Here is a 24,441-nt window from a genome sequence, read left to right on the forward strand (position 1 = left end):
GAAAATAATGGGGAGAGTTGGAGTCGAATCTGGGTCACAATGAACACCAAGTTTTTCCCCAACCACTCCACCGCTTCCTCATTGGCCCGAAATTTGATAGTTGTCTGTTACACTTTGACGGAATTAAATGTCAACTACCCATTATCACAATTTCAGATATTTAGGACATGTTGCTGAACTTTAATGAGCATGATTCAGAAATTTGTACATTAAAAATCCCATTTTAATATACCTTTTACAGCAGTTTCATATGTACATGACAGAAGCATTTAATTTCTTTTAAAAAAACTATGACTTGTCATATTATGTTTTATCAAAACACATTGATACATCATTATACAATAATATCCTTCATTAAATTCATTGGTATGGCATAAACCTCTCAGATTTGGTTCCCACCATGTCAGTTCAAAAAGTCATCATCCATATGAAATTTCTTTGAAAGATCAGGTTTTAAGTCCATGACAATATCCTTCTACTGTCATATTCATAATGTCTTTAGATCTATATTTCTTTCACCTTGTATCCAAAAAGGCGAAAACCAGTGAAGTCGATGCGAAAGAACATAAAAACATAATACAAAACTACAGTCTCTGTCCCGATTGTGTGAGTGTTATGTGTCTTAGGTCCAAGGCTTGATACAAAACTACAATCGAGCCGGGGGTCTCACTGGAAGCAGCCTCTCTATTCCTACGGGGTAGAAGTAAGCCTGTCTACATCTACTCTCCTCAGACCCTACCTTAGCTTTGTTATTGGTGGGATTTACTGAGTATGAGGATGATGATGATGATTGTACACATTACGCGATATGCAAATAAAACGGTTAACAACAAGTCTTGTTAGAAGTTTACTCACTATGAGATGATGTTTAACATGTATCCATAAAAGAAAACTATATAAACAAAGTAGTTAACTAGTTGTTATACAAATCAAAGGTGTTTGTTTTCATGTCATGGTGAATAATAATTCAAGTATGAGTTGGTCAAGAATTTGCAATTCAAAACACACTCCAATCTCTTCAAAGTCTTCACCTTTCCATCTTTCCATTTGCACCCTACTTGAATTCATCACATCTTTTTCGGTCATTTTGCAAATTTCTTCCCACATTTCCTTCGATTCCCCAACCGCAAAGTTATTCTTATTCTCTAATCCAACATATTCTTTACCATTTCTGCATGATGATAATGATGATAGAGATGGTGCATTCTTGTCAATATCCCCTCTCAGTTTTCTCCTAGAATTTGAATTTTTCGACTGCGAGTCGCCTTTTCCTACAAATAATTCATACCCATATCATCAATTATCAAACTTTACCAAGATTTAAACTTTTTAACTAAAAAGAAAATAATTTTAGTAACCAAACCTGAATATGAAGCTTCTTGATGATCTGAGAATTCAAGAACAGAAACAGGACTCGAATTTTCAGAATCAGACTCAATAATTATTTTTCTCGAAATCCCTTTTTCGACACCCTCTAGATCACTCGATTTCTTCAAATTCAAAACTTCACTATCCTTGTCTACACTTTGATGACAAATCGGCTTTTCTTGATTCAACTTGCTCCTCGCTTTCTCCTTTTCGATCAAACCCTTTCGGGTTTTCGACGAATTCAGCCGCAACCCCCTATCTTTACCACCTCCTTCAAAGCTAAGAATAATAAACTTGTCATTTTCAATCTCCACAAACGCGGGTGCTTTAATAACACAATTCCCCTTTTTCGGCAATTTGAATTGTTCGGCGGGCATCGAATCGAGCCCCATAAGCTTCCCCACAATCCCGGGACTGGCCTTAAGCTTATCATCACAATAAACCTCATGAAACTCGTTATTTAAAAAGTTTTCTTTGATGTGAGTATCCAAAGGGAATGTGGGGAGGGTGTGGAAACAGAGGAGGCGGCGTAGAACGGCGGGGATGCAGCCGGCGGGTGCGTAAGTGGGACGGGGTGTGGAAGAAGGGGAGTGGAGGAATTTCATGGTGGGTTGGTGACCATGGGAGTTTGTTAAAGGTTTTGAAAATATAATAATAAGAAGAAGAAGAAGGTGTGGAATGAAAAGAGGAAGGGGTTGATTGGAAAAGTGGTGAGAACAGGGGAAAGGGGTGGCGGGATATGGATTTGAATGTTGTATGTACGTACGGTTAGAGAGACAAAACAGAGTGGCAGTGCTTCCCACGCGCGTTTAATGCTATTTTGTATATATTCTCCTGTCTGTTTTTGTGTTGACTTAATATATATTTTTGTTTGACTAACACTGAGGTTGCGGGGTATGGGGCGTGGGTTGGGGTGGTGGAATGCCTAAAACGCTGGCTAGACTACACCGGGATAGCGTTGGTCATGGCGTCGTGTCGCTACCGTGGAGATTGAGCCTGGCGTGGGCGAGGGGGCAGTGTGACATGGCTGACTTTAATTGGCTTGTTCGATATACCCGTTTGGGGGTAGCCGTTGGAGGTGGCGGTTACATATGGTAACTTAAATTTTTTTTAAAAAAATTAAATTCTTTTACCTATAAATACTCACCCAAACCCAAACCAAAAATTACATTTTTTCTCATTCTTCTTCCATCAAACCCAAACCCAAATCAAAAATTATAGAGTAAATTGTCATTTTAGTCCCTGAGTTTTGTCCAAATTTACCATTTTAGTTCAAATAGTTTTTTTTTTGCCTCTGAGTCCCTGACTTTTCCCTTTTATTGCTATTTTGATCACATACACTAACTCCATCCAAAAACTCCATCTTTAACCAGGGGTATTTTGGGGATTTTCATTTTAAATGTTTTCAATTGCCATTTTGATCCAATTCCAAAAAATCAAAAAAATTCAAAAAAATCAAAAAATTCCAAAAAATAATAAAAATTCTAAAAAATCCAAAAAATACGTTTCGGCCCGAACCGTTTCGAGCTGAACCGTTTCGACGCGAACCGTTTCGACCCGAACCGTTTCGAGCTGAACCGTTTTGACACGAACCGTTTCGACCCGAACCGTTTCGAGCTGAACCGTTTTGACACGAACCGTTTCGACCCGTACCGTTTCGACCAGAACCGTTTCGAGCCGAACCGTTTCGACGCGAACCGTTTCGACCCGTACTGTTTCTAGCTGAACCGTTTCGACGCGAACCGTTTCGAGCTGAACTGTTTCGAACCGAACCGTTTCTAGCTGAACCGTTTCGAACCGAACCGTTTCGACGCGAACCGTTTCGAGCTGAACCGTTTTGAACCGAACCGTTTCTAGCTGAACCGTTTCGAACCAAACCGTTTCGAGCTGAACCGTTTCGACGCGAACCGTTTCGACCCGTACCGTTTCGACCCGAGCCGTTTCGAGCTGAATCGTTTCGACCCGAACCGTTTTGAGCTGAATCGTTTCGAGCTGAATCCGTTCGCGCCGAAACGGATTTTTTAGAATTTTTTAGAATCTTTATGATTTTTTAGAATTTTTATGATTTTTTAGAATTTTTTGGAATTTTTTTGATTTTTTGGAATTTTTTTGATTTTTTGGAATTGGATCAAAATGGCAATTGAAAACATTTAAAATGAAAATCCCCAAAATACCCCTGGTTAAAGATGGAGTTAGTGTATGTGATCAAAATGGCAACAAAAGGGAAAAGTCAGGAACCCAGAGGCAAAAAAAAACTATTTGGACTAAAATGGCAAATTTGAACAAAACTCAGGGACTAAAATGGCAATTTACTCAAAATTATATTTTAACATTTACTGTACTTTGTAATTTTTTCTGTACGTTTTAATAAGTTGATTTTTTTATTTTTTACGATTTAATAAGTATTTTATTTTTATTTTTTTAGATGTTATGAATTTGGTTTTTTTTTTTTAATTTTAGGATTGTATTTTATGTAACTTTTTTTAAAATTGATATAAGTTGTGTTTTTTTATATAATTGTCAATATTAAAAATAAAAATAAAAACCACATGGCACCCCAACGTCGGTATGGTCACGCCGCTCCCACACCTCACTTTTTTGGGTGTGGACTGCTGGAGCCCACATCTGTCACGTACCGAGCAATGCTCTCAACCCAAGCCCCTCCACACCCCACAGTCTAAAGGGAGTGGAGGAGATGGGTTTGGGCATGAGTTGACATGTGGCATGTGTGGGCTTTTCAACACAAGCCCTAAAAGAGAGGGTAGACGGGAGGGGATTGGGATTGAGGCATGAGTTGACATGTGACGTTATTATATTTTTATATATTTTTTTAAAATTAATGAATTAAATTTATAAAAAAAGGTTATTGAATTTTAATAATTTTAAGTTTCATATGTTGGCCGATAATAATCTTAACTTTAAAAATTCCCTCTAAAGATCTCAACTTGTAGGAATTTGGCCCTCAATGATCTTTTCCCGATATAGGTGCACTTAAATAATTTTAGTAGTCTGTAGGTGCACTTGAATCTATTAATGAGACCAATTTTTATATGTTAGAAAAAGATTAATGTGGGTCAAATTCTTATAAGTTGGGATCGTTGGAGGAAATTTTTAAAATTGAGATTATTATCGGCCAACAGGTGAAACTAAGAATTATTAAAATCCAATAACCCTATAAAAACACATTTATACTAATTAAAAAAAAAGACAATGAAATAAAAAAATACATCAAATAAAATAAAACTACTACATGCAATACTTTTCTATTATATCCCGTTTCATTTGCAATATCATTTCCAACTCGGGCGATCGGCGCCCGCCTATATATGATGCGATACCCGCTAGTTCTGGACAAGGTGAATATATTTGAGTCGGACGGTACGGATGCATTTTTTTATAAAAAAAAATGAAGTTTTTTTATAAAATTTGATAGTGTAGTAGTAGAGAATGGTCTAAAAAGGCTTGGATTGGTTTGATTTATATAGATAGTAAATAATAAAAAAATTATTTTTTTTAAATATAGTCATTTACCAAAGCTCAAAACCCAACATCCAATCATCATCCTCCACGTCCCAAGCTAAGCCCGCCCCACACCCGGTCAAAAACCCACCCCAAAGGGGCACACGTCCAAGCCAAGCCCATAGGGGGCGGTGTTGAGGGCTTGGGTGGGTTTCCCACGCCCAAACCTAAGCCCCACTCCTCATAGTCTAAGACAGGTTTTTTAGTGGGTTCATGCCCCTTAACTCCATATGGTTGTTACGTCATAAAGTAGTTATCATACTGACACATCACCTTCCCATTTTCCTTCATTTTTTTTCACTAGCACCTGTGATTTCGCTTTCACTCCATATCAGTTACCCCAATCATTTTTTTAATCATTACTAAGTTATTTAAATATAATTTTTTATAAACTAATTTACTAAAATAATTAAAGAAAATCACACTAACATTAAAAGAAATGATAAAAATACATTAAAAATAAAAGTCCTAGATTAAAAACAAAAATTAAATTTCTAAAATAAAAATACATTAAACATAAAAGTTCGGGATTAAAAATAAAATAAAGCGAAATAGCGTAGATTGATAAAAACAAACTAAACTAATCATCAACACCCAAATCGTCTTAATATGAAGTCGGACGCGCAACAAAACCCGATTGAGAATGGTGTCTTAGTAATTGCCAAGATAAGATGTGAGTAAATGCTCTGTCATACCCCAACCGATGGCGGAATTATCGGGGCGCGGCACTGAGCGAAACAGATTGTCCAGAAGTTTCCATAACAACTACAAATACCAATTATTTAAAGCAACATGTCCCATACCATGTCATAAAAGATAACATAATTATTACAGACAAGATCTAGCCAAATTGTTCTGTTCCGACAACTCAGATTTTTATTTCAGACAATTGTTTATTGTTCTAGGTCTTTCCTAACCTCGATTTCACAGCAAGCTAAGCAAATAAGCATCCTAAGCACCTGTCACATACGTTAAAGTAAAAGTCAATACACGTAGTGTAAGGGTGAGCATACAAGTTTAATAGATATATTAGAGTTCGAAATTGTTACGCATAACCAGCACGTACACAGTGTAAAATCAGGCATGTTAGTTATCGACATGAACCTATTGATACCAATGACTGCGAGTTGACTGCCCAAGGCAGTTCGTAATACACACTTACCACTGTGAGCCATGTAACAAATTGTCCTTAACAACCCCTGAGTGAACAGGTGCTGAGTCCAAACAAATAGTACTATCGTTGCTAAGGCAGGTAGACAACATTCCATGTGTAAACATAACAAACAAGTATTCATTAAGTCACGTATAACATACGGTAATTGGTTAGCGATTAAAGTATTGCGTAGTGTGTTTGATGTGATTTAGAATAAGTAACGTATGTAACACCCTAAAGTGCGTAAAGCAAAAAGGGGTCGAGTATACTCACAGCGATTGATGGATTGAAGGGAGCGCTAGAGAGTAAGGTTAGCCTGATCAGAACGATAGCATAACGATAAGTGACGCATAAAACGATGCAAGTGTCAGTGGGTCGGACAACAATCAGATCGGATGGCAAACCGACCGGGTGGCTGGTCGTTCGGGTGACAATCCGCTCGGAGGGTTATCCGATCGGGTGATCTTTCGAGTGGATTGTTACTTCCTTTGGGAAGGATGTGTTTGTGTATGATGGCTTGTCTTTTGAAGTTTTCGTTGTAGCATTTTGAAAACATAGAAGTATCTCTACCTTTCAAGTCGGTCTATCGGACGGACGTTCGATCGAACGACGACCCGATTGGTTGGACACTTTAGTGAGAACAAGTTCATAGCAGTTTATTGCTCGATCGGATTGTTGTCCGATCGGGTGACAATCCGCTGGCATTGAACATGTTTGAAAATCGTTTAAGTATTGAAGTCTGAACATTACATGGTCGAATAGTGGTCCGATCAGGTGGTAATCCGATCGGGCAGCACTTCGTTCAACGTTCATCCTTCAATGTTTGAAAATAGAAGTTAAGTATGGGGCCAAGGTGCAAGTCGATCGGGTGACAATCCGATCGGACAGTAGTCCGATCGGACGACACTCCAACCTGATCGACCTGATCGTCTTCTTCCTTGGTTGTTTGATTGTTCTGTAGTTTTATTGAGACGGTGTGACAACGTGCTAATCAACAGAACCCCGTCTTGACCCTAGTGACCCAATTGAACAGGAATCACCCGAGTTCAACCAGTTAACCGGTTTAAGACGATTGCTCTTGGTTAACCCGAAATTGGTGGTCTCGTGGATAGAATCCAGATCTTGAACCAACACATCAACAAGAAAGAGTAGAAGGTTAGCACAAGCTCTGATTCTATCGGTTTTGGAGTGCATTGAGTGTAAAAGAGTTGAAAGAAAGTTGGAAAACCATCTTTCAATCCTTTTTATCAAGAATATGTTTTGATCTACGAAAGATCTTTGTTTATTTGTGTTGAAATCGTTCAGATCTAAGTTGTTCTTGGTGGATTGAAGCCAAAACATGAAGTTCTCAAGAACACCATGATGACATCATCCTAGAACACCTCAAATCTAGTGATTTCACGGTTAAAAGTTAAGATTCAAAAGATAGAAAGGTGTAGGAGTGTGTGTAGATCAAGGAAGTACAAGATTTAGATGGAAAACTTACAAGAATCACAAGAAATCTGAAGAAAAGTGCGCAAGAACGCTGGTCGGACGAGAGATGCCGAAAATGGTAAGTTTGTGATGTTGACAGGGGTATTATAGGCTTACCATAAGTGGAAAGGGCTGGTCGATCAAGCGGTACCCTGGTCGGGTGGCAACTCGATCGGCTGGCCACTCGATTGGAGGCACGGAGCGATGAGTTTTGCGATTTCGATTCGCGTGCTGAGCGTTGCGATGGGATAGAGTTTCCTATTCAAATTACTTTTAATCCCAACTACTATATCAACATACAATCATCCTTAATTAACTTGCGTTTAGCGTTTGCGATTCGATTGCGATTTGAGTTTCGATTGCGCTTCGATTATTCACCACAACATAACATAAATAAACATGCACAAGTAACACATAAGGCACACACACATGTAAAACAATATCCAGAACGCGTAGTTCGAGTTGCGAGCGCGATTTGCATTAAGCGATAAAGCAATAAAACATATGCGATAAATATCGAATAAACCTCGATTATTAATAAGTATCCCACATAATACAACTAACGTAAAGCATAAAATAGACTATCTATAAGTCAAAGAAGTCAAAACAGGAATTGAGCAAGGAGTGGCAGATTGCAATTAGCAATCTTGTCTCCCTTTGACTTCAATCTTGACTTTGACTTTGACTTTTGAAACACGGGGTGTTACAGCCTCCCCTAGTTGAGGGAATTTCGTCCCGAAATTAGACCGAAGCTGTAACAAACAACTGTGGGTACTTCGCCTTCATGTCGCTTTTGAGTTCCCAAGTGAACTCTGCGCCTCGTTTGCCTTCCCATCGGACTTTCACAATAGGAATGCGTTCTCACACCCCCAAAATCCACACGCGGAGTACCACCGCATAGAGGCGTGACATGACCAGGATCAAGCCACCAGTCATATTGAACAATGTAAATAGTAAATGCAACTCAACCCAACAATATGAAAGGTGTTCAAAACATAAGTATAGTTTCAATGTTTAGCGGAAGCATAAAGTAAAACCCAACATAAGTAATAAGTTTGGAATGTTATAAATGTTTTAACAAAGCATCCACGAATCCTTGTCCACAACGACCGCGCCTCCTAGTGCAAGCTCCATTTGTACCTATTGACCTGCAAGGCATGTAACAACAAGTCAACAAACTACTTGAGCGAGTTCACAGTTGATTGCTTAGTTATAGTATTCATTTCGTAAACCGTTTGTTTGTTTAGTAAACCATGTATCATATATATACTTGTATCGCGGCCCTCTAGGCATGTTTCGAAGATTAGTGGGAGTTTCCCATGTATTATAGACTAGTTATATTTGTATCGCGGCCCTCCAGGCATGTGTGCGAAGTTTAGTATTTGTATCACGGCCATTCCAGGCATGTGTGCGAAGTTTAGTATTTGTATCGCAGCCATTCCAGGCATGTGTGCGAAGAGTAGTGGGGGCTTCCCATGCATTACTAGTCTAGCAGTATCTATAAGTGACCTTCCCCTAACGAGGTCAGTGGTACGTAATTCCATTAACAATGTAAGTACAAGTAATCATTCAATCCCATTCCCAACCCCGGGAATACCATGCCTTGGTAAGAGTGTGAACTCACCTTGGTTTGCTCGGTATGCTAAGGTATGTGCTCACAAACAATCAGTCAAGTCCTAAAGTACGCACGTGCACATAATCAGTTCATATTCATGATGTTCACGTATAGGTATGAACCAATGATCACCAAGTAGTACTAAACACGTATTCAAAATCATACAAGTCATGCGTATCACTCAACGGCAGTTAATTAATCCAGTTAACTTCTAACAGAATCTAACCAGGTCACTGTACAGTTTACTCATCCAGCGAAACACCCCTGTTTCGCCGTGAATCCCCTTCGACGAAACACTTGGTTTCGTAATGTTCCCTTTCGGCGAAACACCCATTCGTTACGTCATGACTGGCCTCGACGAAACACCCTTTTGTTTCGTCGTACCAGTTTCGTCATGATATGCGTTTTGTCTACCAATGTCAGTTACGTCATCAACAGTTATCGTCATCAACAGTTACGCATTTTACAGGAACCCTAATCATCAGTTCATCATACAACAATCATACGATCATCATTCAAACATAATAGGCCTTACGCTACTAATCATCAATCCATATGCATCACACAGAATCATTAATGGAATAGATCAGGGAGTATATCACCATCTAATTCAATCACAAAAAACTTTAACAGTTCACCGATTCGTATACGTCAAACAATTACACATTCAGACACAACAGTTCTCAAACAATCCTACAATCTAAATCATCATTAAATACAATAAGCTAACCCATAATCGTTACTAGTACTCTACTCGATTGCCTGATCAGATTTATAAGGACAATATCATCAACACAAGCATACAAGAATAGTCACGGGACTAAACACACTAACCGAGATGAAAGGAACGATGGATTGAAAGCTAAGGAAGGCTTCGAGAGTTTCAAGTTGTCGTCACACAGAAGGGCTCTAGGGTTTCGATTCTGATAAAGTGTGACGAATGAAGCCGTTCCGTGTAACTTATACGCATACTACTGTAATGGGCTTTGGCGAAATTCTGGGCCGGCGAAACACACTGTTTCGTTGGAGGTGTGTGTGACGAAACAACTTTGTTTCGTCGAACCGTGTTTCGTCAATAAGTGTTACGGCGAAACACTCTGTTTCATCTATTCTAAACTCAACAGTCATGTAAGTATACAAGTTCATGCGCAAGGAATCTAACAAATCAAACACTTTACTCATGTTAAGCACATAACATATCAAACAAATGTCTCATCTTATAATTCAGTGTACAGTTACAAGTCAAACAATCAAGCAATTAAACAGTCAACGTGTAATAAATGCGAATAAGGAATCTTGGAAACTCGAGTTGTCACATTATCCCCAACTTGAAAGAAATTTCGTCCCGAAATTTAGCATGCGGTTACTGAGGAAGCTAGTTGTATTGCATAGTTCACTGGTTTTCCTCGGGTGTCACATCACCCCCCTGTTGATTTGGAATTTCGTCCTGAAATTCTGTAGTAGCTTCAGCCTCAGTAGTAGTTGCATTGTTCTGGAATAACTGGGGATATTTGAGTTCCATTTGATCTTCGCGTTCCCAGGTGAACTCTGGGCCACGACGGGAGTTCCAACGAACTCGAACAAGAGGTATTCTGGTGCTCTTGAGGACCTTAACATCCCGGTCCGTGATTTCAACAGGTTTCTCGACGAAATGTAACTGTTCGTCGATAGTGAGTTCCTTCAAAGGAACTATGAGGGTCTCATCTGACAGACACTTCTTCAGATTCGACACGTGGAAAACGTTATGAACTGCACCGAGTTCTGCTGGTAAGTTCAGTTTCTAGGCCACTTTGCCTATTCTTTCTATGATTTCGAATGGTCCGACGTAACGTGGATTGAGTTTGCTTTGTTTGCCAAAACGAACAACACCCTTCCAGGGCGAGACTTTGAGTAGCACCCGATCCCCAACCTGGAACTCGAGTGGTTTCCTGCGCTTATCAGCGTAGCTTTTCTGACGGTTACGAGCTGTCGCCATGCGTTGTCGTATCTGTGCAATCCGTTCAGTAGCATCAACTACAAGTTCTGGAACTGTGATCTGACTATCACCCACCTCTGCCCAACAAAGAGGTGATCGACATTTACGCCCGTATAATGCCTCGAATGGAGCGGCTTGAATGCTGGTGTGGTAATTGTTATTGTACGAAAACTCCACCAATGGGAGATGTTTTTCCCAGCTGTTGCCGCAGTCGATAACACATGCCCGAAGCATGTCTTCGAAAGTTTGAATAGTGCGCTCAGACTGCCCATCCGTCTGAGGGTGGTAAGTTGTGCTCATGTCTAGCCGTGAGCCAAAAGATTTGTGCATTGCTTGCCACAGTTCCGAAGTAAAACGTACATCACGATCTGAAATAATAGAGGTTGGCACTCCGTGCCTAGAAACCACTTCCTTCAAGTAGATGTCTGCTAAGGTAGAGAACTTGTCTGTTTCCTTAATAGCCAGGAAGTGTGCAGACTTTATGAGTCGATCCACGATCACCCAAATAGTATCGTTACCACGCTGAGATCTAGGCAGACCAGTAACAAAATCCATGGAAATTTCCTCCCATTTCCATTGTGGTATCTTTGGTTACTGAAGTAGACCTGATGGTTTCTGATATTCTGTCTTGACTCTCGCACAAGTCAAGCATTTGCCGACGTAAGTGGCTATGTGGGCTTTCATGCTAGGCCACCAATACGTAGTTCTGAGATCGTGGTACATTTTATCCGAACCTGGATGTACCGAGTAGCGAGACTTATGGGCTTCGTCCATTACTAGTTCGCGTAAGTTGCCATAAAGTGGGACCCAAATACGCCCCGTTACATAATAGGCGCCGTCTTCCTTTCGTTCTAATCGTTGCCTTGAGCCGCGTAGTGCTTCAGCCCTGACGTTTTCTGGTTTCAATGTTTCTACCTGAGCATCTCATATCTGTGCAGGAAGACTAGACTGAATAGTAAGTTGTAGTGCTCGTACGCGTCTAGGTGCAGTATCCTTTCGACTGAGAGCGTCAGCCACAACATTGGCTTTGCCTGGATGGTACTTGATGGCGCATTCGTAATCATTCAGTAGTTCAACCCATCGACGTTGACGCATGTTCAATTCCTTCTGCTTAAAGATATGCTCGAGACTCCTGTGATCGGTATAGATGGTGCACTTTGTACCGTACAGGTAATGTCGCCATATCTTAAGCGCGAAAACGACAGCTCCCAGTTCTAAATCGTGTGTAGTGTAATTCCGTTCGTGAACTTTAAGTTGACGCGAAGAGTAGGCAATGACTTTATCCTGTTGCATCAATACACAACCAAGACCCTGAATTGATGCGTCGCAGTAAACCACAAAGTCGTCTGTGCCCTCTGGCAATGAAAGAATAGGTGCGCTGCAGAGTCTATCCTTTAGATGCTGAAAAGCGGTTTCCTGCGTATTACCCCAATGATAAGTAACACCTTTCTGTGTCAGTAATGTAAGGCTGTGCAATCTTTGAGAAGTCTTTGATGAACCTTCTGTAGTAGCCTGCCAAACCCAAGAATTGGCGAATTTCTATTGGAGTGCGTGGTGCAGGCCAGTTCTTAATCGAGTCTACCTTGGATGGATCCACATGAATCCCGTCCTTGTTTACCATGTGGCCTAGAAAGTGGACTTCACGAAGCCAGAAGTCGCATTTCGAAAACTTGGCGTATAACTGTTCTGTTCGAAGGAGCTTCAAAATAAGTCGTAAATGCTGCTTGTGTTCCTCCTGACTCTTAGAATCGATCAGGATGTCGTCGATGAAGACAATCACAAACTTGTCCAAGTAAGTTTTGCACACCATGTTCATAAGATCCATAAAGACCGCAGGCGCGTTTGTTAATCCGAATGGCATAACTAGAAACTCGTAGTGGCCGTAGCGAGTTCTGAATGCTGTTTTGGAGACGTCCTCATCCCGGACTCTCAGTTGATGGTAGCCTGACCTCAGATCTATCTTTGAGTAGTAGCTCGACCCTTGTAGCTGATCGAATAAATCATCAATACGAGGAAGAGGATAACGATTCTTCACAGTCACCTTGTTTAGTTCGCGGTAATCTATACACATCCTGAAGGTACCGTCTTTCTTTTTCACGAATAATACTGGAGCTCCCCAAGGCGAAGAGCTAGGACGAATAAAACCCTTATCCAAGAGTTCTTGCAGTTGGGTAGATAGTTCTTCTAGTTCGGTTGGTGCCAAGCGATATGGTGCACGAGCTATTGGTGCTGCTCCTGGTGCTAGTTCAATCTGGAATTCGACCTGGCGATGAGGCGGTAGCCCAGGTAAATCTTCAGGGAACACTTGAGGAAAGTCGCGTACTATTGGAATATCCTCTAATCTCTTCTCTTTCATTGACACGTTAGTAACAAGTGCCAAAATGGCAGTGTGGCCCTTTCGTAAACACTTTTGGGCCTTCAGGAAGGAGATGATGCCGACCACAGCACCACTCTTGTCGCCTTGAACTTCGAGAGGTTCCTTACCCGAACGGGGAATACGAACAATCTTCTCCTTGCATAGAATCTCTGCTTGCTGCTGGGACAACCAATCCATCCCAATGACGATGTCGAAACTACCCAAGGTTATAGGTATGAGATCGATAGAGAAAGTCTGACCAGCGAGGATAAGATTACAACCTTGAACTACGTGTGTGACCTCTAGACTTTTACCATTAGCTAACTCTACGACATGTTTAGTGTTCAGAAGTGTTGGTGCGCGCTTGAGCATCTGACTAACTTTCAAAGACATATAACTGGTATCCACACCCGAATCAAATAATACAGTAACATAAAAGTCATCGAGAAGAAACTTACCCATCACTACGTTAGGATCATTCCTTGCATCACCCTGACCCAGCATAAATGCACGACCCCTAGCGCCGTTGTTGTCATTGTTTCCCCCGTTGTTGTTCCCATTGCCCTGATTATTGTTGTTGTTCTGGTTCTGGTTTAACTGGGGGCAGTCTCGCTTGAAGTGGCCTTCAGCGCCACATTGAAAGCATCCCCTGTTGCCTCGCTGCTGTTGCTGCTGCTGGTTTCATGGAGCAGGTGGTTGTTGTTGTTGATTCTGATTTGCAGGTCGTGAGCTCCTGCAATCTTTAGCCTCATGACCCATCTTGAGACACCGCTGACAATGACCCTTGTTGCACTAGCCATTGTGGTGCTTGTTGCAAGTATTGCACCTTGGAAGGTTTCCTTGATATCCACCCTATCTCTGACTGCCAGAAAATTGTTGACCAGGGCTCTGATAGTTATCAGTCTTTCGCTGCTGTGCCTGAGACTGAGCTGTAGCTGAACCCTTGCTGGAATCCCCCTCCCATTTTTGCTTGCTGTCACTGGGAGTAGCAGGAGTAGCAGTAGCGGTAGTAGTAGCTCTGATACGTTTAGGCAACCTGTTCTGTTCCACTGCCTGATCTGTGAGGCGATGAGCAAGACGTGTAATATCCTGGATATTATCAAGGTTGGCCGATGTCACATGACTTTGAATTTCCGGTGCCAGTCCTTTGAGGTACAACTCAATACGCTTGATAGGAGGGTCCACCATAGTTGGACACAAGATGGCCAGCTCGTTTGACCTTTTTGTATAAGCCTCAATCTCTGACCCCGTCATTTTCAGATTGAAGAACTCCACTTCTAACTTGTGGATGTCATATCGTGTGTAGTATTCTCGTTTGATCAGTTCCTTGAAATCGTTCCAAGGGGTGGCGTTAGCAGCTGCCAACCCTAACATCTGAACTTTCGCGTTCCACCAAGTCAGCGCAATGCCTTCTAGAGTACCAGTGGCGTACTTCATCCTGCGAGCCTCAGGGCATTAACACATTTCAAAGACGGACTCGAGCTTTTCAAACCAATGGAGGAGTCCAACTGCTCCTTCAGTGCCACTGAATGTGTTAGGACGACAGTCCATAAAATTCTTGAAAGTGCAAACAGGTTGCTGAGCGTGTTGACCTGTTGTGTATAAGAACAGGACAAGGTTAAACACAAGAGTTGGTTTAGGAGTGTAGGATCTAGAGATCCTAGCGTGAGTTACGACTGCAGGGTATACCTCCTGCTTGTGCGGCTGCAAGTGCTGCAGCAACTTGTTCGTTAATCAGAGCCGTCAACTGGGCTTGTGTCATGTTAATGCGTCCAGCCATGATCTTCATATCAAAGGCAACATAAGTGAGAGAGGTTTGCGAAAAGTGCGATGACAGAGGAGAGTAAGCACACAAGGGTTCTCAAGCAATAATTGTTACGTTTATCTAAGCATACCATGAGCAAAGTTCTATGTAATCTAGCAAGTAGGCAATGTAAACATGAATAGTAGTACCTATAGTGTTGAGTCTTGCACGTGGAGCGAAGCGTTGTTGTGGATCGTTGAGCACTGTACAGGTTATAGTCTGGTTTTAACAAAAACTTTTTCCCCTTATTAAAACCAAGTTCACTATAACCAATGGCTCTGATACCAATCTGTCACACCCCCAAAATCCACACGCGGAGGACCACCGCAAAGAGGCGTGACATGACCAGGATCAAGCCACCAGTCATATTGAACAATGTAAATAGTAAATGCAACTCAACCCAACAATATGAAAGGTGTTCAAAACATAAGTATAGTTTCAATGTTTAGCGGAAGCATAAAGTAAAACCCAACATAAGTAATAAGTTTGGAATGTTATAAATGTTTTAACAAAGCATCCACGAATCCTTGTCCACAATGACCGCGCCTCCCAGTGCAAGCTCCATTTGTACCTATTGACCTGCAAGGCATGTAACAAAAAGTCAACAAACTAGTTGAGTGAGTTCACAGTTGATTGCTTAGTTATAGTATTCATTTCGTAAACCGTTTGTTTGTTTAGTAAACCATGTATCATATATATACTTGTATCGCGGCCCTCCAGGCATGTTTGCGAAGATTAGTGGGAGTTTCCCATGTAATCTAGACTAGTTATATTTGTATCGCGGCCCTCCAGGCATGTGTTTGTATCGCGGCCATTCCAGGCATGTGTGCGAAGTTTAGTATTTGTATCGCGGCCATTCCAGGCATGTGTGCGAAGAGTAGTGGGGGCTTCCCATGCATTACTAGTCTAGCAGTATCTATAAGTGACCTTCCCCTAACGAGGTCAGTGGTACATAATTCCATTAACAATGTAAGTACAAGTAATCATTCAATCCCATTCCCAACCCTGGGAATACCATGCCTTGGTAAGAGTGTGAACTCACCTTGGTTTGCTCGGTATGCTAAGGTATGTGCTCACAAACAATCAGTCAAGTCCTAAAGTACGCACGTGCACATAATCAGTTCATATTCATGATGTTCACGTATAGGTATGAATCAATGATCACCAAGTAGTACTAAACACGTATTCAAAATCATACAAGTCATACGTATCACTTAACGGCAGTTAATTAATCCAGTTAACTTCTAACAGAATCTAACCAGGTCACTGTACAGTTTACTTATCCGGCGAAACACCCCTGTTTCACCGTGAATCCCCTTCGACGAAACACTTGGTTTCGTCATGTTCCCTTTCGGCGAAACACCCATTCGTTTCATCATGACTGGCCTCGACGAAACACCCTTTTGTTTCGTCGTACCAGTTTCGTCATGATATGCGTTTCGTCTACCAATGTCAGTTACGTCATCAATAGTTATCGTCATCAACAGTTACGCATTTTACAGGAACCCTAATCATCAGTTCATCATACAGTAATCATACGGTCATCATTCAAACATAATAGGCCTTACGCTACTAATCATCAATCCATATGCATCACACAGAATCATTAATGGAATAGATCAGGGAGTATATCACCATCTAATTCAATCACAAAAACTTTAACAGTTCACCGATACATATACGTCAAACAATTACACATTCAGACACAACAGTTCTCAAACAATCCTACAATCTAAATCATCATTAAATACAATAAGCTAACCCATAATCGTTACTAGTACTCTACTCGATTGCCTGATCAGATTTATAAGGACAATATCATCAACACAAGCATACAAGAACAGTCACGGGACTAAACACACTAACCGAGATGAAAGGAACGATGGATTGAAAGCTAAGGAAGGCTTCGAGAGTTTCAAGGTGCCGTCACACAGAAGGGCTCTAGGCTTTCGATTCTGATAAAGTGTGACGAATGAAGCCGTTCCGTGTAACTTATACGCATACTACTGTAATGGGCTTTGGCGAAATTCTGGGCCGGCGAAACACACTGTTTCGTCGGAGGTGTGTGTGACGAAACAACTTTGTTTCGTTGAACCGTGTTTCGTCAATAAGTGTTACGGCGAAACACTCTGTTTAATCGATTCTAAACTCAACAGTCATGTAAGTATACAAGTTCATGCCCAAGGAATCTAACAAATCAAACACTTTACTCATGTTAAGCACATAACATATCAAACAAATGTCTCATCTTATAATTCAGTGTACAGTTACAAGTCAAACAATCAAGCAATTAAACAGTCAACGTGCAATAAATGCGAATAAGGAATCTTGGAAACTCGAGTTGTCACATGCGCGAGCGTCTGAGCTGCTTGCTTTGGCGATCCATGATCTCGACAGGCTTCTCCACGAAGTGTAGTGTTTCGTTTATTTGGAGATCATCAAGAGGTACAATTAAATCATGCTCAGCCAGGCACTTTCGGAGGTTCGAAACATGGAAAGTCGGGTGGACGTTACTAAGTTCCTCCGGTAGTTCGAGTCTATAGGCAACTTTTCCGATCCTTTACAGAATCTTAAAAGGTCCAACATATCGAGGCGCTAGTTTCCCTTTCTTGCCGAATCTGACCACACCCTTCCAAGGTGCTACTTTTAGGAGTACGTAGTCGCCAACGTCAAATTCAAGGGGCTTGCGTCGTCTATCGGCGTAACTTTTCTGACCACTCCGAGCTTTCAACAGATTGTCTCGAATTTGGAGAACTTTGTCAGTCGTTTCTTGCAATAGCTCAGGACCGGTTAATTGCGAGTGCCCGATCTCGTGCCATACAATAGGCGATCGACATCTTCTTCCGTATAAAGCCTCAAACGATGCCATTTGAATGCTGGAATGATAACTGTTATTATACGAGAATTCGACTAGAGGCAGGTAAGCGTCCCAATTACCACCGAAATCTATGACACACGAACGGAGCATATCTTCAAGGGTACGAATCGTTCTCTCAGTCTGATCGTCGGTTTGAGGGTGGAATGCGGTACTTAGATTAAGCGTAGTACCGAGAGCCGCTTGAAACGTTTCCCACAGTCGCGAGGTAAACCGAGCATCACGGTCAGAAATGATGTCGCGAGGCGTCCCATGTCGACAAATGATCTCATCAGTGTAGATTCGGGCTAATCGTTCTACCTTGTAGTCTCCTCGTATTGATAGAAAGTGAGCAGATTTAGTCAAACGGTCATTGACAACCCAGATGCTTTCGTGACTTGATGGCGTGCGCGGGAGTTTCGTTATGAAGTCCATGGCTATACTCTCCCACTTCCATATAGGGATCAGGGGTTGTTCGAGTAAGCCAGAGGGTCTTTGGTGTTCAGCCTTAACTTTCGAGCAAGTCAGGCACTTCCCAACGTATAGAGCGATATCCCTCTTCATGCCCGGCCATCAGTACTTGTAGCGAAGGTCCTGGTACATCTTATCGGCACTGGGATGAATAGAATACCGAGATTTGTGGGCTTCGTCCATCAACATCTGGCGTAAATCGGTCCGCTTAGGGATCCAAATTCGGTCCAGATAATGGAATATCCCATTCGACTTATTCACAAGATGGGCTCCATCGTGGTGGATTCTTTCCTTCTTCAAAGTGCGTTCGGTAAAACACGTATGCTGGGCTTCGCGAATGAGGGTTTCGAGGTGATGTTGGGCTGGGACATTACGAGCGCTATGCAGATAGCGTCGTCGGCTTAGAGCGTCGGCAACGACATTTGCTTTGCCTGGGTGATAACGAATCTCGCAGTCGTAATCGTTGAGAAGTTCTACCCATCGACGTTGATGCATATTAAGTTCTTTCTGATCAAAGATATGTTGTAGGCTCCTATGATCGGTGAAGATCGTACACTTGGTACCATAAAGGTAGTGTCGCCAAATCTTCAATGCAAAAACAATTGCGCCTAGCTCGAGGTCATGGGTTGTATAGTTCTTTTCGTGGATCTTGAGCTGACGAGATGCGTAAGCGATAACCTTGTCTCGTTGCATGAGAACACAACTAAGACCAAGGTTCGAGGCATCGCAATAGACTATAAAGTCGTCGTTTCCGTCGGGTAAATTGAGGATAGGGGCATTGCAAAGCATATGCTTGAGGGTTTGGAAAGCAGACTCTTGTTCAGTTCCCCAAACAAAAGGATTGTCTTTATGCGTGAGAGCGGTAAGCGGTACAACGATTTTGGAGAATCCTTCGATAAATCGACGGTAATAGCCCGCTAGTCTGAGAAAAGAACGGACTTCAGACGGGTTCTTCGGCATAACCCAACTCTTAACTGCTTCAATCTTCGCGGGATCGAAATGAATACCTTGACTATTGACAATGTGACCGAGGAATTGAACCTCCTCTAGCCAAAATTCACACTTGGAGAACTTGGCATAGAGTTAATTCCCTTGGAGTAGCTCGAGAACCAAACGTAGATGTTGCGCGTGTTTGGCCTTCGACTTGGAATAGATCAGGATATCATCGATGAACACGATGACGAAGCAGTCCAGAAATGGTTTACACACGCGATTCATCAGATCCATGAAAACCGCAGGTGCGTTAGTTAAACCAAAAGGCATAACAACGAACTCGTAGTGGCCGTATCGAGTGCGAAAAGCGGTTTTGGGTATATCATCCTCTTGGATGCGTAGTTGGTGATAGCCTGAGCGTAGATCGATCTTCGAGAAACATGTAGCACCTTGTGGCTGATCAAACAAATCATCAATTCGAGGCAGGGGATAGCGATTCTTGATTGTCAACTTATTCAACTCCCGATAGTCGATGCACATCCTGAGCGACCCATCCTTCTTTTTGACGAAAAGGACTGGTGCGCCCCATGGAGAGGTACTCGGGCGAATGAAGCCTTTATCAAGTAATTTATGGAGCTGACTCGAGAATTCACGCATTTCGGATGGAGCAAGTCGATAAAGAGCTCTAGCAATGGGATTTGCTCCAGGAATGAGGTCGATACGAAATTCGATATCACGACTTGGCGGCAGGCCAGGAAGATCATCAGGAAACACATTAGGAAATTCATGAACCACAGGAACATCTTTCACTTCTGTCTTTCCTTTCTTTACCTCCTCTGTTACTACAATGTTAGCCAAGAAAGCTCAGTATTCCTTGCGGAGATACTTGCTAGCTTGGACACACGAAATGAGCTTAAGACCCTTCGAAGCAGTTTCACCATAAACACATAACAAATCACCATTAGCGAGCGAAAATCGAATCATCTTATCAAAGCACACAACTTCAGCATTGTTTTCACGAAGAAAGTCCATGCCTACTATGATGTCAAAACTTCCGAGCTGAATCGGAATAAGATCAATCAGAAAGATGTGATTGTTGAGTTCAAGAGTAGAATGACGAAGAACAAAATTGACGGTGACGGTTCTTCCGGTGGCGACCTCGACATCGAACGTCGAGGGGAGATGGGAGCGCTTACGATTTAGGAGCTTTTCGAATTCAAACGACGCAAAACAGTTATCGGTTCCAGTATCAAATAAACACGAAGCATAAATACCGTTCACGAGAAACGTACCATTAACCACATTGTTGTCGGCTTGGGCTTGGCGCGCATTGATGTTGAAAGTTCTGGCGCGGGCGGCTTGTTGCTGTTGCTGTTAAGGCTGCTGCTGCTGGGGCTCTTGTTTCACAACCCTATTCGGGCACATGTTCGCGAAGTGGTTGGGATCACCACACGCGAAGTAGACTCTGGCGTTGACCGTGGGTGCCTGAGCCGCTTGTTGGCCTTGAGGAGCTGGAAGCAGAGCTTGATGAGCAGTGGCTTGAGCTGGTGGTTGGCGGGGACCAGTACGGCAGTTTGCGGTGAAGTGGCCGTATATATTACAATGCACGCAAAAACGGCAGGCAATACCCACCGGGTGATGATAAGTACATGTTGGGCAGGCAGGGTGAGGGCCTGTGTATGCACACTTTGCAGGCGGTGCATAGGTGATTAGTGCTGGTGCTGGTGCTGATCGGTGCTGGGGTTGCTGCTGAGCCGGTACGGCTTGGAGTGGAGCAGTAGTGGTTGTGACAACACAGTTCTTGTTGCTAGAGCTGTTGTTGTTGTTCTTCCTCTTGCGGCGAAAGGACATTGATGACTGAGAGGAGGCGGCGATGTCAGCGGTTGGTGCGGCGGTGGTAGCTTGGTGCAGGTTCTTTGAAGCTTTATCCCAAAAACCAGCTTTTACTCGCTTGTCGTTGATTTCAGCGGCAAGCAAGTAAGTTTCTTCGATCGTTGCTGGCTTGGAAGCATGCACAAAATCCGCAACACAATCCGGCAGAGCGCGGATGTACTTCTTGATTGTCATGTCGGTGGTCTTCACTTGATCGGGGCAGATGATACTTAGCTGCTTGAAGCGAGTAGTCAGGGCAGCGTTATCACCAACTTTCTGCTTCAGATTCCAGAATTCATCCTCCAGATTTTGGCGCTCATGGGGAGGGCAGAACTCTTCGAGCATAACGTTCTTCAACTCATCCCATGACAGACCATAGGCTGCATCATTTTCGCGCTTGTTCCTTTCGTCCGTCCACCAGTCTAGTGCGCGGGACTGGAAGACGCCGGTCGCATTCAGTGTGCGGAGATTTTCACGACATCCGCTCTGTTGTAGGGTGACCTCGATTGAGTCGAACCATTGAAACAAGGCCGTAGGCCCATCTTCGCCAGTGAACTCTTTCGGTCCGCATGCCTTGAACTGTTTGAAGCTGAAAGCAGCTGCAGGAGTAGCTTTGGGAGTCTCGGTCCTGGACTCTTAGGACGATTTGCTCACAGTCTCGTATAGCTCACTCACGATCTTAGGAACTACCTTTGCTACTTGCTTAGCGACGAGAGCAGCAAGGCGTTTGTATCTCTGTTCTTGACAAGTAACTCGTGGGTGACGGGGTCCAGATGATGGTCCAGATGACGACATAGGTCTCAGACACAATATAGTCGAATCTCACCTCACATGTCTAACACTACTAAAGTTCAGGAACACATATAGTCACGTAACCACATAGGCACATAATCACAGCGTCACATAAGAACAGAAGCACATAAGCACGTAAGGCACAGAAGCACAGAAGCACATACGCATGTAATCACAAGAGGCAGTCAGAATACAGAAACCTATCATTCAAAGTCCGCGAGCGTTCGAAAATAGCGATCGCGAATAAAATAGCGGGTAACTTAGCATAAGCGAATGATATAGCAAGCAACATAGCATCAGGTTATTCCTCATGTAGTAGCGATTTGTCAGCGTTTTGGGATAGAGGTACAGTGCGAGTCGTGTGTGTCGATCAAAGCGATAGCGAAAAGCGAATAAATCACCAAAATTCATATTACGTAAACAGGTAAATCACATAAAACACCTAAAATCAACACAAAATCGACAAATATCAGAGTCGGCAGTAGCGAGCTCAGAATCGAAACACATAAAAATCGAGAAATGGACTGTCTGCGGCTATATGGACGTCGACTAACCAAAGTGATTCGACTATTCACAAAGACTTTTTGGTACACACTTTGACCTTCGGGACTGTGCTCTCGCCTCGATTCTGGGCGAATGGCACGCATCCTCCCAGTTATAGTGTAACTTCGAGTCGTTGGAGTCCGTCGAGACTTTGGTGAGAGTTTTGTAAAACCAAAATGAGACCGGAACAAGTCACCAAGGTTCGGGTTCCACCCCTGACTTAACAACTACGTTCCTGTTTTGATAAAATAAAGGAGAATTATGCGTCAAAGTATGGATTTCACTCCTGATTCAACGCAAATTCTCGTGTTTATAGGTAAAACGCGGGTCGAGCAAGCAATTTAGTCGAGAGTTTGCAGTTTTCACACCTAATCTCGACCTAGTCGCTTGTTCATTTTTGAAAATTAAAGTGCAGTGATAGTGTAGCATAGGCGAGAATAGCGAGAATAGCAAGCAAGTAAACTCGTACATAATCCTTATTGGATATGCACAAGTCGGTCTGTTGGTACCTAACTATAGACTAGGTCATTTCTAAGACATCGACCCGGACAAGGTCGAGTCTTGCCTAATTCCCTATAGTTATGGCTCTGATACCAATCTGTCAAACCCCAACCGATTGCGGAATCATCGAGGCGCGACACTGAGCGAAACAGATTGTCCAGAAGTTTCTATAACAACTACAAATACCAATTATTTAAAGCTACATGTCCCATACCGTGTCATAAAAGATATAATAATTATTACAGACAAGATCTAGCCAAATTGTTCTGTTCCGACAACTCAGATTTTTATTACAGACAATTGTTTATTCTTCTAGGTCTTTCCTAGCCTCGATTTCACAGCAAGCTAAGCAAATAAGCATCCTAAGCACCTGTCACATACGATAAAGTAAAAGTCAATACACGTAGTGTAAGGGTGAGCATACAAGTTTAATTGATATAATAGAGTTCGAAATTGTTACGCATAACCAGCACGTACATAGTGTAAAATGAGGCATATTAGTTATCGACGTGAACCTATCGATATAAATGACTGCGAGTTGACTGCCCAAGGCAGTTCGTAATACACACTCACCACTGTGAGCCATGTAACAAATTGTCGTTAACAACCCCTGAGTGAACAGGTGCTGAGTCCAAACAAATAGTACTATCGTTGCTAAGGCAGGTAGACAGCATTCCATGTATAAACATAACAAACAAGCATTCATTAAGTCACGTATAACATGCGGTAATTGGTTAGCGATTAAAGTATTGTGTAGTGTGTTTGATGTGATTTAGAATAAGTAACGTATGTAACACCCAAAAGTGCGTAAAGCAAAACGGGGTCGAGTATACTCACAGTAATTGATGGATTGAAGGGAGCGCTAAGAGTAAGGTTAGCCTGATCAGATCGATAGCATAACGATAAGCGACGCGTAAAACGATGCAAGTGTCAGTGGGTCGGACAGCAATCCGATCAGATGGCAATCCGATCGGGTGGCCGGTCATTCGGGTGACAATCCGCTCGGAGGGTCATCCGATCGGGTGATCTTTCGAGTGGATTGTTACTTCCTTTGGGAAGGATGTGTTTGTGTATGATGGCTTGTCTTTTGAAGTTTTCGTTGTAGCATTTTGAAAACATAGAAGTATCTCTACCTTTCAAGTCGGTCGATCAGACGGACGTTTGATCGAATGACGACCCGATTAGTTGGACACTTTAGTGAGAACAAGTTCA

General features: G+C 42.4%; 1 protein-coding gene across 1 annotated transcript; it reads right to left on the minus strand.

Annotated features, from left to right (window-relative positions):
- Positions 1 to 862: 862 nt before the first annotated feature.
- LOC110940114 lies at positions 863 to 2,155 on the minus strand. Its single transcript, XM_022181672.2, has 2 exons — positions 1,364 to 2,155; positions 863 to 1,271 (listed from the first exon to the last, which is right to left on the minus strand). Exons 1-2 carry the CDS (start codon positions 1,971 to 1,973, stop codon positions 946 to 948), a joined length of 936 nt encoding a protein of 311 aa, XP_022037364.1. The 5' UTR covers positions 1,974 to 2,155; the 3' UTR covers positions 863 to 945.
- Between the last annotated feature and the right edge of the window lie 22,286 nt (positions 2,156 to 24,441).

This window comes from Helianthus annuus, chromosome 5 (assembly GCF_002127325.2).
Source record: "Helianthus annuus cultivar XRQ/B chromosome 5, HanXRQr2.0-SUNRISE, whole genome shotgun sequence".
NCBI classification, from domain to species: domain Eukaryota; kingdom Viridiplantae; phylum Streptophyta; class Magnoliopsida; order Asterales; family Asteraceae; genus Helianthus; species Helianthus annuus.